This window comes from Daucus carota, chromosome 3, assembly GCF_001625215.2.
Source record: "Daucus carota subsp. sativus chromosome 3, DH1 v3.0, whole genome shotgun sequence".
NCBI classification, from domain to species: Eukaryota; Viridiplantae; Streptophyta; class Magnoliopsida; order Apiales; family Apiaceae; genus Daucus; species Daucus carota.
Window position 1 is genome coordinate 16310455 of NC_030383.2, and position 16169 is coordinate 16326623.

Below are 16169 nucleotides of genomic sequence, written 5' to 3' on the forward strand. Positions count from 1 at the left end.
AAATTTTAAATATAAACTTTTTATTCATAAAGAAAACATTTTAAAAACAAGTTATAACTATGAACATTCTGTCGTTAGAATGAACCGAAAATATGAACATGTGGATCCACAATTAATATACGATGGGAATTCCCGTCGTAAAATGGCCAACTTACGACGGACATTCCGTCGTAAGTTTAACTATGAATATGCTAGAATTGTGGGCCCCACCAGGTTAACTTACGATACCTGTTAATACTTGCCACACTAGATAAAACTTACGACGCTCGTGGAAAATTGTGATGGCTTTTCGAACTTACTACTTGAGTAAAAACGACGGATATTGTCCGTCGTAAATTAGGAACTTATGACACATATTATGCGTAATTTCCGTCGTAAATAGCCCAGTTTGAGTGTTGGAGAATTAAAATTTACAAGAGGATTAAGGGCCAGTGCCGCGTTCCCCTTCGAAAAATATCCCACGTATGGGAGTGAGGGAGTTGAAATTGGTGCATTGAGCCCTACCACCTCTTTAGGAATTCGAAAGGTTACTAGTTCTAAGTTATTTCAAGAAAATTTTTAAATTGATGCTTCTTCTGCATTTAACATGCTTCCTTAAACATCTTTTAGGTCTTCAAACCATCACTAAGTTTATTGTCTCGTTATGTTTTTAACACAATAGCAAATTTAATAAGAAATCTTGAGATAATACTAATCACAAAATAATGTGAGGAAAGACACTAAATGTGTTTCGCAAACACTCGCAGTGTTTCTAACATTAAACTTCTTTTTTTATAAGAAGTGCACTTATCTTAATATCCTGACATTACAAATTTATAGATCAAGTAGCTTAATTTTGAAATGACATACAAACCAAATGCCAACTAATGAGTATTTTTGTAGTTGTCGCAGATTGCGGAACACCCCAGAAAATGATCATTGAAATGTTAGCTTGTTTTTTCAGGCAAAACGGTATCGACAACATCCTTCACGAAAGCCATAAAGCATTCCCGGCAAGAACTAGGCATTAGAGTGGACCTTCTTGCTCCGTCAACTTTGTCTGCATGACTACAATGTGGATTTGAAAAAGGACGGACCCAAGGCTTTGGGATACCTATACCACATGCCGCCAAGATGGAGTACGTAGCATGTCTGGCAACTTCTTTAAACTCATTGGTAGCTGAAAATTTAAAATGATCTTTAATATAAATGTTAAAGATTAAATTGATATTATGGATGACTAACAACTCCAACATAAATTTGCACTTTCCAATAAATCATAGATTTAAAAAATTAAATCTAGGGACATGGAGCCGGAGTAATATTAGTATACAAGTAGAAAGTAAAAATATTCCTCAACTAATAGATTCCATGTGATACAAATAACCCAACCGTAGCTATGCTTGAAATCCGAGTGGTGTATTCAAATACAGAGACTTCTAATTTATTTTATGTAATAACCATGGGGATCATACATCCATCCCTTGGCAAATATTAGTTGTGTGTCTTTTTAATTAAATCATATTTATGTCGAAAATAATTTGCAGTTGGAGAATTATATGCGAGAACGAGATTGTTCAAAGTTTATGCAATTCTACAAAAGATCATATGGTTAGATCTAACGACTACACAAAAATCAAAGATGTTGTTTGCAAGTAAGAGCCATACCTAGTTTCTTCTGTGCGTTTGAAAGCTTCAAATTCAGCTTCACCAGAGTCTGGATCTCACTCTTGGCATCACTAAGTACTTTAGCCTGGCCATCTACTTGATGTTCTTCCACATTTGTTACTTTATTGACATTGAAAGGTGCAGTTGCATGTACATTCTGTTTCGCTGCAGCCAGTGGTTTGGCAACAGACCGGAGGCTAACACTGCAATTAGAAGAACTGTGAATTTTATTTGCATTTGCCAATGACCCAAGTGAACGATTTGTTTGTAAATTCACACTACTTTCGTCATCAATTCTTGCATGGACTGAAAATTGGCCGGTTTTTGTTGAGAAGTTTGAAGATTCTGCAGAATAAGTAGTTGGATGGTGCTCAAAATTCCGAAAACTGCTAGGGTTCTCTTTCTGAAACTTTGGGAACTGGGGCTTATCATGACATTTTTCTGTAGCACAACCCTGAAAAGGCCTCTTAAGATTCTTACAATCTTTATCCTTATCTCCGCTGTGACGTGATGAGGGAAGCATTGACCTCACACTAGGAAAATGTTTTGGAGTTTCAGTATTAGTCAATGGATGCTTTGAACCATTAGAGGGACAAGGAATGGTGTTGGTATACTTCTTCTTTTCAACAGACTTCGCAGCTTTCATCATCTTCCATGCCTTTTTAATATCTTGTGTGGCTTGATCAGGTATGATGTCGGAGGTGGATGATTTCGTTGCAGATGAAGTACCACATGATAATTCACCTGGTTTAATAATGGGAAATGAAGAAAAGCTCAAGGATCCCTGTCTGATTTTATCCCAATTTTCACGCAATGCACGTGTTCGACTATCCCTATTCCGACAACTGATGAGGACCGTTCTATCATCACCAGCATTAGTTAGTGGCGAACGACTTTGATTTGGTAAGTGTTGGCATTAATCTAAAACTTGTCTGCATGATATGCATCAGTGATGTGGTTTACTAGTCGTTGCGTAGTTGTAGGAAATGATTGAATAAAACTTAGTAGTAGAATTGTAGTAGGAGAGTTGTTCCTGGTTTCTAGCAGTAGTTAGCTAGCAGTGTTTAGCACTTAGTTACTAGTAGTTATCTTTACTTATTTTGCTTTCTATTTAACGCATGTAATCTGGATGGAATGAAGTTAAGTCTTTGGAGTAACATTTGCCTTGTTTTCTCAGTTTCAATATCAAACAGAATACTATAAGTATTGCTATATTTATAAACTTCTACACTTGGTATCAGAGCCAGGTTGAGTAACGAGGTGAGTGTCAAAGGCTGAGATGGACGCGAACAAGCTTAAAGGAGGTTCGATTGGCCTTAGTTACCCTATGTTGGCAAAGGGGAACTATACGGCGTGGTCCATGAAAATGAAGGTATTTATGCAAGCACACGGGGTGTGGGATGCTGTTGAATCAAGTAATCCCAAAGCTGCAGTTGAAGAGAAAACGGACAAGATCGCATTGGCTATGATCTATCAAGCGATTCCAGAGGAGATAATGTTGTCGCTTGCAGATAAACGGACGGCCAAAGACGCCTGGGAGGCGATTAAGACCAGGTGTCAAGGTGCTGAAAAGGTTAAAAAGGCGAGGGTTCAAACACTGAGAGCTGAATTCGAGGCGTTAACTATGAAGGATTCTGACCAGCTTGATGACTTCTATACAAAAATCAATGGAATTGTGTCGAATATACGGGCCTTAGGCGAAGAAATAGCAGAAGCATACATAGTCAAGAAATTGTTGCGAGCTGTTCCATCAAAATTTTTGCAAATTGCCTCCGCTCTTGAGCAGTTCGGGAATCTCGACACCATGTCTGTGGAGGAGGTCATAGGATCCCTTAAGACTCATGAAGAAAGGTTAAGGGGCACTGTAACCAGCAACGAAGAACAACTGATGCTAACAGAAGAAGAATGGCAAAAGAAAGAAAATGATGGAGGGAAACTATTGCTTACACGAGAGGAGTGGATAAAGAAATCAAATCGAGGAGCATCAAATGGAGGGGCAAGAGGACGTGGGAATCGTGATAAGAGTCAAGTAAGATGCTACAATTGTGGTATTGTTGGCCACTTTGCAGCTGAGTGTAGAAAACCACGTCGTGCAAGAGAACAAAAACAAGAAGTGAACATTGCCTCAATAGAAGATGATGAGCCTGCTCTGTTGTTGGCAAAGCACGAAGATGCAGATGTGGTACTGCTAAATGAAAGTAAGTTGACACCAAAACTTCTATCTGCAGGCGTCGAGAAACAGGGAGAATCTAATGTCTGGTACCTGGATAATGGAGCCAGCAACCACATGACGGGTGATAAATTGAAGTTTGACAAGTTGGATGAAGAAGTCAATGGTAAGGTAAGATTTGGAGATGGTTCCACGATCAAAATTGAGGGAAAGGGCTCGATAAAATTCAGGTGCAAGAATGGAGAAGAGAAAACACTACACGATGTCTATTACATACCGACTTTGTGTAATAACATTATCAGCATTGGGCAACTTTCTGAAGGAGGGAATAAGGTAGTAATCAGTGGGGATTTACTCAGAGTGTATGATGATCAGGAGAGATTGCTGATGAGGGTCAAAAGATCGAGCAACAGACTGTATAAACTCATTATCGAGTTGAGTACACCTATTTGCTTACTCACAAAGTCTGACGAAACTTCTTGGATTTGGCACTCGCGTCTGGGGCATGTAAATTTTCAAGCTATGTTATTGATGTCAAGAAAGCGGATGGTAGATGGTTTGCCTGAAATTGTTCAACCCAAGGGAGTGTGCAGTGGATGTCTTATGGCCAAACAAGTAAGAAAATCTTTTCCTTCTCAGTCAAGTTTTAAAGCAAAGCATGCCTTGGAACTCATTTATGGAGACCTGTGTGGCCCAATTGCACCCAATACACTAGCTGGAAATCGGTATTTTTTCTTGTTGGTAGATGACTATACACGTGTTATGTGGGTGTACATGCTTAAAAATAAAAATGATGCATTTGGTATGTTTAAGAAATTCTGTGCTAAAGTTGAGAACAAGCGAAGTGGGAAAATTGGAATGTTTAGAACTGATAGGGGAGGGGAGTTCATGTCGAATGAATTTAAAGCATATTGCGAGGAGCGTGGAATAATCAGGCAATTTACTGCTCCATACACACCTCAGCAGAACGGCGTGGTGGAAAGGAGAAACCGGACAGTGGTTGAAATGGCCAGGTCCTACTTGAAACATATGAAGATGCCTTCAACAATGTGGGCTGAGGCAATCAGGCATTCAGTCTATGTTCTAAATAGACTTCCAACTCGAGCTTTGTCTGACCAGACTCCTTATGAAATGTGGATGAAAACAAAGCCAGATATTAGTCTTATTCGGGTTTTTGGCTGTGTTGCTCATATGAAAATACCGGGAAACAGAACAAGTAAGTTGGATGATAGAAGTTTGAAGGTGGTTAACCTTGGGAAAGAGCCTGGTACAAAGGCCTACCGTCTGTATGATCCAGGATGCAATAAATTGTATGTTAGTCGAGATGTAACGTTTGAAGAAGAGAAGGCTTGGGATTGGAACAATTCGGGCGAGACAGAAACGAGTCGTGTGCAGTCCTTCACTATACCAGATGGGTTCACAAATGAGAAAAGTGACATTGAAACTTCAAGGCAGGAACATACAGGTGCCGCAGAAGAAAGTGAGGCTGTGACACCAGTATCTCAGCACTCGAACTCAGTCTACAATTCTGAAAATTATGATGACAGTGCTACTCCTAAGAAGTTCAAATCTATTGACGACGTGTATCAAGATACAGAGGAGATAGAGATTGAAGATGAGCTTCTACTCATGGGTATTGATGAGCCAACCTCATATAGCCATGCAGTGAAAGATAAGGCCTGGAGACAAGCCATGAAGAATGAAATGGAATCCATCGAGAAAAATGGAACGTGGGAACTCACTACTTTACCACCAGGACACAAAGAGATTGGTTTAAAGTGGATCTACAAGTTAAAAAAGGATGCTGATGGGAATGTTGTGAAGCATAAGGCTCGATTAGTTGCTAAGGGATATGTGCAAGAAAAAGGAGTTGATTTCGACGAGGTCTTTGCCCCGGTAACACGCCTGGAGACAGTACGCTTATTGCTAGCTTTAGCAGCAAAAAATATGTGGGAGGTGCACCATCTTGACGTTAAAACGGCTTTCTTAAATGGCGAAATTGGCGAAGAAGTGTATGTAACACAGCCGGAGGGGTTCATAAAAAAGGGCAAAGAAAATCAAGTGTACAGATTGATCAAAGCACTATACGGGCTTAGACAAGCACCTCGGGCGTGGTACTCGAAGCTTAACAAATGCCTGGAAGATCTTGGGTTCATAAGATGTCCATACGAACATGCAGTTTATGTTCGACGTAAAGGAAACGAGGCAATAATCATTGGAGTATATGTAGATGATTTGCTGATCACAGGAACTGATATATCTCTTATTAAGCAATTCAAGGAACAAATGAGCACCAAGTTTGAAATGAGTGACATGGGAAAATTAAATTATTACTTGGGGATTGAGGTGAAACAAGGAGCTGGGTTCACTGAGTTGAAACAATCTGGTTATGCTAGAAAGGTCCTCGAACGAGCTGGTATGTCTCAGTGCAATCCTTGTAAATATCCCATGGATCCGAAAGAAAGCTTGACTAAGGACGAGGGAGGCAGGACTGTTGATGTTACACAGTTCAGAAGCATAATAGGTGGATTGCGATACCTTGTCCATACTAGACCTGACATAGCATTTTCGGTGGGAATCGTGAGTAGATTTATGGAAAGGCCAACCATTGTGCATTTGAATGCAGCAAAGCGGATTTTAAGATACATTAAGGGCACCTTGGACTATGGACTGGTGTATACTAAGGATGCTGGGAATAATATTCTGACAGGATACTCGGATAGTGATCTTGCAGGTCATGTTGAGGACAGAAAGTCGACTGGAGGCATGGTTTTCTATTTAAACGAAAGTCTGGTCACCTGGGTTTCGCAAAAACAACGTTGTGTCGCATTGTCTTCATGCGAAGCGGAGTTCATGGCGGCAACAGCGGCGGCTTGTCAAGCAATATGGCTGAGGAACGTGCTGAAGGAGATAACAGGTGAACAAATTGGTCCCGTGCTTATTTATATTGATAATAAATCTGCTATTGATCTAGCAAAGAACCCGGTTTTCCACGGGAGGAGCAAACATATCGACATCCGATATCATTTTATACGTGAATGTATTGAACGTGGGGAAGTCATAGTGAAGCATGTTAGCAGCGAGAACCAGAAGGCTGATCTATTAACAAAGGCTCTGCTTGCTGTGAAGTTTGAGAGAATGAGGAGTTTGCTGGGTATCGAGCATCTCAGTGGACAAGTTTGAGATTATGGGGGAGAATGTTGGCATTAATCTAAAACTTGTCTGCATGATATGCATCAGTGATGTGGTTTACTAGTCGTTGCGTAGTTGTAGGAAATGATTGAATAAAACTTAGTAGTAGAATTGTAGTAGGAGAGTTGTTCCTGGTTTCTAGCAGTAGTTAGCTAGCAGTGTTTAGCACTTAGTTACTAGTAGTTATCTTTACTTATTTTGCTTTCTATTTAACGCATGTAATCTGGATGGAATGAAGTTAAGTCTTTGGAGTAACATTTGCCTTGTTTTCTCAGTTTCAATATCAAACAGAATACTATAAGTATTGCTATATTTATAAACTTCTACAGTAAGGATCTCTCAACATTATAAGGACCTGATTCTCTGACAATATCATGAATAGATAAATTGGCTTCAGTTGATGAAACATTTTGATGGCATCTATTTTTACTTCCAGAATGGGAATCAATGCCACTTAGACCAACAGCTTTGAGATCCTGCTCATCCTCGGCATGCTCAGTACAGTTTTGACAAATCCAGTCATCCTCAGGTACAGTGTCACCCAAACCAACACAGTATGTATGTGAAGAAGAGTCACATAAATCACATTGCAATAGAAGAGTCTGATTAGACATATTGTGGCAAACATTACACTGTATTTCAGCATATGAGTCCTCATGCTCAGTTTTGATGTTTTCATGAGAGGCCTGCAAATTAGACCGATGTATGAAAGTTACTACAGATCAATTTCATACTCTATATTGTGGTAATTAACTAATACCTGGAGGCTGGAACCCTTCCTATGATACTACTATTCATTTAGTACACATAAACATTAATAATGCAGCAACAAACTTTTGGATCCTTAAGTTACTTATGAAACAATTAGTTCACCACCTCATGATAAAGCAAACACAAAAACCAGCAGCTTTATATCAAAAACACAATAAATAAATTAATGGCAAACCCCAGGAAAAAAATCAGATCCAGAAGAAAAACAAAAATAAAAAAAGTGATGTGCTTGATGATATATACTAAGGATAAAGGGGTTTCAATTTCTTAAATGACAAGATTAATTATCAGCACTTATCAAAATTAGGGCTAACTCGATTAATGGACTCAAGTACCTTTTTCTTTTCAAAAATCTATATTGACGAGCATCTTCCAAATTAATCAGCAATTTCCGTGCAATGATTTTATAATTTGTATTCAATAATATAGCAGAATTGGAAAAATTTAGAAGTTTATCATATTCCAGTTGCCTTTATCTTTTTTCCGGTCTGCCACCATCACTGTACAGGTAAAATGAGATAAAAAAGAACTTTCATACCTGTCACCAGCGGGGACACCAACAATTAGCTCATCGGCCAGAGCACAGTCCTTCATCTGTTGATAATTATCACATGTATGGATATATCCTTTAATTGATTTCCCTTTATCGCACACATAACTTTGAGAGCTGTTAGTGCAGCTAGTTTCATTCTTAATTTTCTGTTTTCCTGTGGTGAGTAATTGTGAAATTACAGTTTTTTGTTGTGTGTTTGGTGAGTTTGGTTGCTCATATGGTTCTTGTTTCATTGAGATGTTGGAGTTTGGGGTTTCTGCCGAAAGCATTGAGGTACTGTGGGGGAAAAGACGGCTAGTACTCTGGAAAAACGAAGAAGTGATCAGTGTTTGCCAACAGGTACTGTGGGGGAAAAGACGGCTAGTACTCTGGAAAAATGAAGAAGTGATCAGTGTTTGTCAACAGGTTTTATTATAATAGTTATTACTATATGCAAAATGTATATAAAGTTACATAAAATGATCTATACAACATTTAATTTCATTCTTCAAAGGCAATAACATTGATTTGGTCAACCTAGACAATCTGGAAAAGTAAATCATCAAGTAAAACTATTTCTAACTTTGAGTTACTCAATTAATAATCCAGCAGCAAACTTTTGGATCCTTAAGTTACTTGATATATAAAGCAAACACAAAAACCCAGCAACTTAATTATATCAAAAACACAATAAATAATTTAATGGTAAACCCCAGGAAAAAAATCAGATCGAGAAGCAAAACAAAAATAAACAAAGTGATGTGCTTGATGATATATACTTAGGATAAATATCCCTTTTTGATAAGATTAATGGCCGCAAACAACAAATAAAGCCAGGGTTTCAATTTCTTAAATGGCAAGATCAATTATCTGCATTTATCAAAGTTAGGGTTAACTCGATTAATGGACCCAAGTACCTTTTGTTTTAAAAAATCTATACTGACGAGCATCTTCCAAATTAATCAGCAGTTTCCATGCAATGATTTTATAATTGTATTCAATAATACTGTAGAATTGGTAAAATTTAAAAGTTTATCACATTTCAGTTGCCTTGTCTTTTTTACGGTCGGCCACCATCACTATATAAGTAAAAGGAGATAAACAAGAACTTTCATACCTTGTCACCAGCTGGAACACCGACAATCTGCTCATGGGCCACAGCACAGTCCTTCATCTGTTGGTAATTATCACATGTATGGATACATCCATTGATTGATTTCCCTTCATCGCACACATAACTTCTAGAGCTATTAGTCCAGCTAGTTTCATTCTTAATTTTCTGCTTTCCTGTGGCCGGTAATTGTGCAATTACAGGTTTTTGTGGTGTGTTTAGTGAGTTTGGTCCCTCATCTGATTCTTGTTTGATTGAGATGTTGGAGTTTGGGGTTTCTTCGCAAAACATTGAGGTACTGGGGGAAAAAACGGCTAGTACTCTAGAAAAATGAAGGAGTGAGTGTTTGTTAACAGGTTTTGTAATCATAATTGGTGTATGCAAAATGTATATAAAATATACATAAAAGGACATATTTTAAGATTATTCTTATTTTTTATATTAAGGAATAAGAACATTGTAATTGTATTTTTTCTAAATAAAATGATCAAATAAATGTCCCAAATGAAATATGTATTTCAAATCTTTTTAATACATAGTTTTCTTTCTATGTTTGATGAATATTACTCTTGAATATTTATATATTGATATTTGGATCCTTAGATTGGTATATGGGAATTTGTTGTATATCATTTAGAAATTAGACTATTTGATCTCCTCTACTTAGATGTGTATGCTTTCTTCAATTTATGAAAAATATTGAAATTTAATTAAACAAATAAAGCTATATGTTGTAAAAAAACCTTCTTACTCTCAGGCAAAAATAATTGGACAAAAAACAAAAATAATTATTAAATCTTTCAATAATTGCTGTGCAAATCATTTTCTTCTCACAAAAAAAATTCATGTTATTGTGCAACTTTTTTAGTTTTTAGTTTTTGATTCTTGTTAGATAAATTTTTTTCAAATGAAAATTTTGAGTAATTGTTTTTTAATATATATATATATATATATATATATATATATATATATATATATATATATATATATATATATAATTTTACCCCTGCAGCCATTAATTTTAACAGTCAACTTGACGGAAAATGGTCAAAAGAGTGCATATTGAAGCGCTTTTTAAATATTAGGGTGCGTATTGACAAAAAATTTTGTTTCGAATCAAATCAAAAAGCGCTTGAACTTATGGGGTGCAAAGTATCAATTCCTCATAAAATAACTAGGGGGATCGTACATCAATTCCTTGGCAAATATTAGTTTTGTGTCCTTTTAATTAAATCATATTTATGTTGAAAATAATTTGCAGTTCGAGAATTATCTGCGAGTAAAATTTATGCAATTCTGATCTCATGGTTAGATCTACAGAATTGATTAAGAGGAATTGATTTTTAAAGTTTTCACCATGCACCCTTAACGACTATACGAAAATCGAAGATGCCGTTTGCAAGTGAGAGCCATACATAGTTTCTTCTCTGCATTTTTATACACACACTCCATCCCACTAATTTCTATACATTTTTTTCATCGATCAGCATGATTTTAATGCTCGAATATACTCTTCTATAGCTAATTTCAAAAATTTTAAATATAAACTTTTTATTCATAAAGAAAACATTTTAAAAACAAGTTATAACTATGAACATTCCGTCGCAAGAATGAACCGAAAATATGAACATGTGGATCCACAATTAATATACGACGGGAATTCCCGTCGTAAAATGGCCAACTTACGACGGACATTCCGTAGTAAGTTTAACTATGAATATGCTAGAATTGTGGGCCCCACCAGGTTAACTTACGATACCTGTTAATACTTGCGACACTAGATAAAACTTATGACGCTCGTGGAAAATTGTGATGGCTTTTCGAACTTACTACTTGAGTAAAAACGACGGATATTGTCCGTCGTAAATTAGGAACTTATGACACATATTATGCGTAATTTCCGTCGTAAATAGCCCAGTTTGAGTGTTGGAGAATTAAAATTTACAAGAGGATTAAGGGCCAGTGCCGCGTTCCCCTTCGAAAAATATCCCACGTATGGGAGTGAGGGAGTTGAAATCGGTGCATTGAGCCCTACTACCTCTTTAGGAATTCGAAAGGTTACTAGTTGTAAGTTATTTCAAGAAAATTTTTAAATTGTTGTTTCTTCTGCATTTAACATGCTTCCTTAAACATCTTTTAGGTGTTCAAACCATCACTAAGTTTATTGTCTGGTTATGTTTTTAACACAATAGCAAATTTAATAAGAAATCTTGAGATAATACTAATCACAAAATAATGTGAGGAAAGACACTAAATGTGTTTCGCAAACACTCGCAGTGTTTCTAACATTAAACTTCTTTTTTTATAAGAAGTGCACTTATCTTAATATCCAGACATTACAAATTTATAGATCAAGTAGCTTAATTTTGAAATGACATACAAACCAAATGCCAACTAATGAGTATTTTTGTAGTTGTCACAGATTGCGGAACACTCCAGAAAATGATCATTGAAATGTTAGCTTGTTTTTTCAAGCAAAACGGTATCGACAACATCCTTCACGAAAGCCATAAAGCATTCCCGGCAAGAACTAGGCATTAGAGTGGACCTTCTTGCTCCGTCAACTTTGTCAGCATGACTACAATGTGGATTTGAAAAAGGACGGACCCAAGGCTTTGGGATACCTATACCACATGCCGCCAAGATGGAGTACGTAGCATGTCTGGCAACTTCTTTAAACTCATTGGTAGCTGAAAATTTAAAATGATCTTTAATATAAATGTTAAAGATTAAATTGATATTATGGATGACTAACAACTCCAACGTAAATTTGCACTCCAATAAATCATAGATTTAAAAAATTTAATCTAGGGACATGGAGCCGGAGTAATATTAGTATACAAGTAGAAAGTAAAAATATTCCTCAACTAATAGATTCCATGTGATACAAATAACCCAACCGTAGCTATGCTTGAAATCCGAGTGGTGTATTCAAATACAGACACTTCTAATTTATTTTATGTAATAACTATGGGGATCATACATCCATCCCTTGGCAAATATTAGTTGTGTGTCTTTTTAATTAAATCATATTTATGTCGAAAATAATTTGCAGTTGGAGAATTATATGCGAGCACGAGATTGTTCAAAGTTTATGCAATTCTACAAAAGATCATATGGTTAGATCTAACGACTACACAAAAATCAAAGATGTTGTTTGCAAGTTAGAGCCATACCTAGTTTCTTCTGTGCGTTTGAAAGCTTCAAATTCAGCTTCACCAAGGTCTGGATCTCACTCTTGGCATCACTAAGTACTTTAGCCTGGCCATCTACTTGATGTTCTTCCACATTTGTTACTTTATTGACATTGAAAGGTGCAGTTGCATGTACATTCTGTTTCGCTGCAGCCAGTGGTTTGGCAACAGACCCGAGGCTAACACTGCAATTAGAAGAACTGTGAATTTTATTTGCATTTGCCAATGACCCAAGTGAACGATTTGTTTGTAAATTCACACTACTTTCGTCATCAATTCTTGCATGGACTGAAAATTGGCCGGTTTTTGTTGAGAAGTTTGAAGATTCTGCAGAATAAGTAGTTGGATGGTGCTCAAAATTCCGAAAACTGCTAGGGTTCTCTTTCTGAAACTTTGGGAACTGTGGCTTATCATGACATTTTTCTGTAGCACAACCCTGAAAAGGCCTCTTAAGATTCTTACAATCTTTATCCTTATCTCCGCTGTGACGTGATGAGGGAAGCATTGACCTCACACTAGGAAAATGTTTTGGAGTTTCAGTATTAGTCAATGGATGCTTTGAACCATTAGAGGGACAAGGAATGGTGTTGGTATACTTCTTCTTTTCAACAGACTTCGCAGCTTTCCTCATCTTCCATGCCTTTTTAATATCTTGTGTGGCTTGATCAGGTATGATGTCGGAGGTGGATGATTTCGTTGCAGATGAAGTACCACATGATAATTCACCTGGTTTAATAATGGGCAATGAAGAAAAGCTCAAGGATCCCTGTCTGATTTTATCCCAATTTTCACGCAATGCACGTGTTCGACTATCCCTATTCCGACAACTGATGAGGACCGTTCTATCATCACCAGCATTAGTTAGTGGCGAACGACTTTGATTTGGTAAGGATCTCTCAACATTATAAGGACCTGATTCTCTGACAATATCATGAATAGATAAATTGGCTTCAGTTGATGAAACATTTTGATGGCATCTATTTTTACTTCCAGAATGGGAATCAATGCCACTTAGACCAACAGCTTTGAGATCCTGCTCATCCTCGGCATGCTCAGTACAGTTTTGACAAGTCCAGTCATCCTCAGGTACAGTGTCACCCAAACCAACACAGTATGTATGTGAAGAAGAGTCACATAAATCACATTGCAATAGAAGAGTCTGATTAGACATATTGTGGCAAACATTACACTGTATTTCAGCATATGAGTCCTCATGCTCAGTTTTGATGTTTTCATGATAGGCCTGCAAATTAGACCGATGTATGAAAGTTACTACAGATCAATTTCATACTCTATATTGTGGTAATTAACTAATACCTGGAGGCTGGAACCCTTCCTATGATACTACTATTCATTTAGTACACATAAACATTAATAATGCAGCAACAAACTTTTGGATCCTTAAGTTACTTATGAAACAATTAGTTCACCACCTCATGATAAAGCAAACACAAAAACCAGCAGCTTTATATCAAAAACACAATAAACAAATTAATGGCAAACCCCAGGAAAAAAATCAGATCCAGAAGAAAAACAAAAATAAAAAAAGTGATGTGCTTGATGATATATACTAAGGCTAAAGGGGTTTCAATTTCTTAAATGACAAGATTAATTATCAGCACTTATCAAAATTAGGGCTAACTCGATTAATGGACTCAAGTACCTTTTTCTTTTCAAAAATCTATATTGACGAGCATCTTCCAAATTAATCAGCAATTTCCGTGCAATGATTTTATAATTTGTATTCAATAATATAGCAGAATTGCGAAAATTTAGAAGTTTATCATATTCCAGTTGCCTTTATCTTTTTTCCAGTCTGCCACCATCACTGTACAGGTAAAATGAGATAAAAAAGAACTTTCATACCTGGTCACCAGCGGGGACACCAACAATTAGCTCATCGGCCAGAGCACAGTCCTTCATCTGTTGATAATTATCACATGTATGGATATATCCTTTAATTGATTTCCCTTCATCGCACACATAACTTTGAGAGCTGTTAGTGCAGCTAGTTTCATTCTTAATTTTCTGTTTTCCTGTGGTGAGTAATTGTGAAATTACAGTTTTTTGTTGTGTGTTTGGTGAGTTTGGTTGCTCATCTGGTTCTCGTTTCATTGAGATGTTGGAGTTTGGGGTTTCTGCCGAAAACATTGAGGTACTGTGGGGGAAAAGACGGCTAGTACTCTGGAAAAACGAAGAAGTGGTGAGTAATTGTGAAATTACAGTTTTTTGTTGTGTGTTTGGTGAGTTTGGTTGCTCATCTGGTTCTTGTTTCATTGAGATGTTGGAGTTTGGGGTTTCTGCCGAAAGCATTGAGGTACTGTGGGGGAAAAGACGGCTAGTACTCTGGAAAAACGAAGAAGTGATCAGTGTTTGTCAACAGGTTTTATTATAATAGTTATTACTATATGCAAAATGTATATAAAGTTACATAAAATGATCTATACAACATTTAATTTCATTCTTCAAAGGCAATAACATTGATTTGGTCAACCTAGACAATCTGGAAAAGTAAATCATCAAGTAAAACTATTTATAACTTTGAGTTACTCAATTAATAATGCAACAGCAAACTTTTGGATCCTTAAGTTACTTGATATATAAAGAAAACACAAAAACCCAGCAACTTAATTATATCAAAAACACAATAAATAATTTAATGGTAAACCCCAGGAAAAAAATCAGATCGAGAAGCAAAACAAAAATAAACAAAGTGATGTGCTTGATGATATATACTTAGGATAAATATCCCTTTTTGATAAGATTAATCGCCGCAAACAACAAATAAAGCCAGGGTTTCAATTTCTTAAATGGCAAGATCAATTATCTGCATTTATCAAAGTTAGGGTTAACTCGATTAATGGACCCAAGTACCTTTTCTTTTAAAAAATCTATACTGACGAGCATCTTCCAAATTAATCAGCAGTTTCCATGCAATGATTTTATAATTGTATTCAATAATACTGTAGAATTGGGAAAATTTAAAAGTTTATCACATTGCAATTGCCTTGTCTTTTTTACGGTCGGCCACTATCACTATATAAGTAAAAGGAGATAAACAAGAACTTTCATACCTTGTCACCAGCTGGAACACCGACAATCTGCTCATGGGCCACAGCACAGTCCTTCATCTGGTTGTAATTATCACATGTATGCTCCATTGATTGATTTCCTTTCATCGCACACATAACTTCTAGAGCTGTTAGTCCAGCTAGTTTCATTCTTAATTTTCTGCTTTCCTGTGGCCTGTAATTGTGCAATTACAGGTTTTTGTGGTGTGTTTGGTGAGTTTGGTCGCTCATCTGATAAACATTGAGATACTGGAGGAAAAGACGGCTAGTACTCTAGAAAAATGAAGGAGTGAGTGTTTGTTAATAGGTTTTGTAATCATAATTGCTATATGCAAAATGTATATAAAATATACATAAAAGGACATATTTTAAGATTATTCTTTTTTTTTTTATATTAAGGAATAAGAACATTGTAATTGTATTTTTTCTAAATAAAATGATCAAATAAATGTCCCAAATGAAATATGTATTTCAAATCTTT

General features: G+C 36.5%; 1 protein-coding gene across 1 annotated transcript; it reads right to left on the reverse strand.

The window, feature by feature from the left end:
• Positions 1–11880: 11880 nt before the first annotated feature.
• Positions 11881–15838, reverse strand: LOC135151391 (uncharacterized). Its single transcript, XM_064089824.1, has 4 exons — positions 15692–15838; positions 14484–14540; positions 12600–13860; positions 11881–12113 (listed from the first exon to the last, which is right to left on the reverse strand). Exons 1-4 carry the CDS (start codon positions 15836–15838, stop codon positions 11881–11883), a joined length of 1698 nt encoding a protein of 565 aa, XP_063945894.1.
• Between the last annotated feature and the right edge of the window lie 331 nt (positions 15839–16169).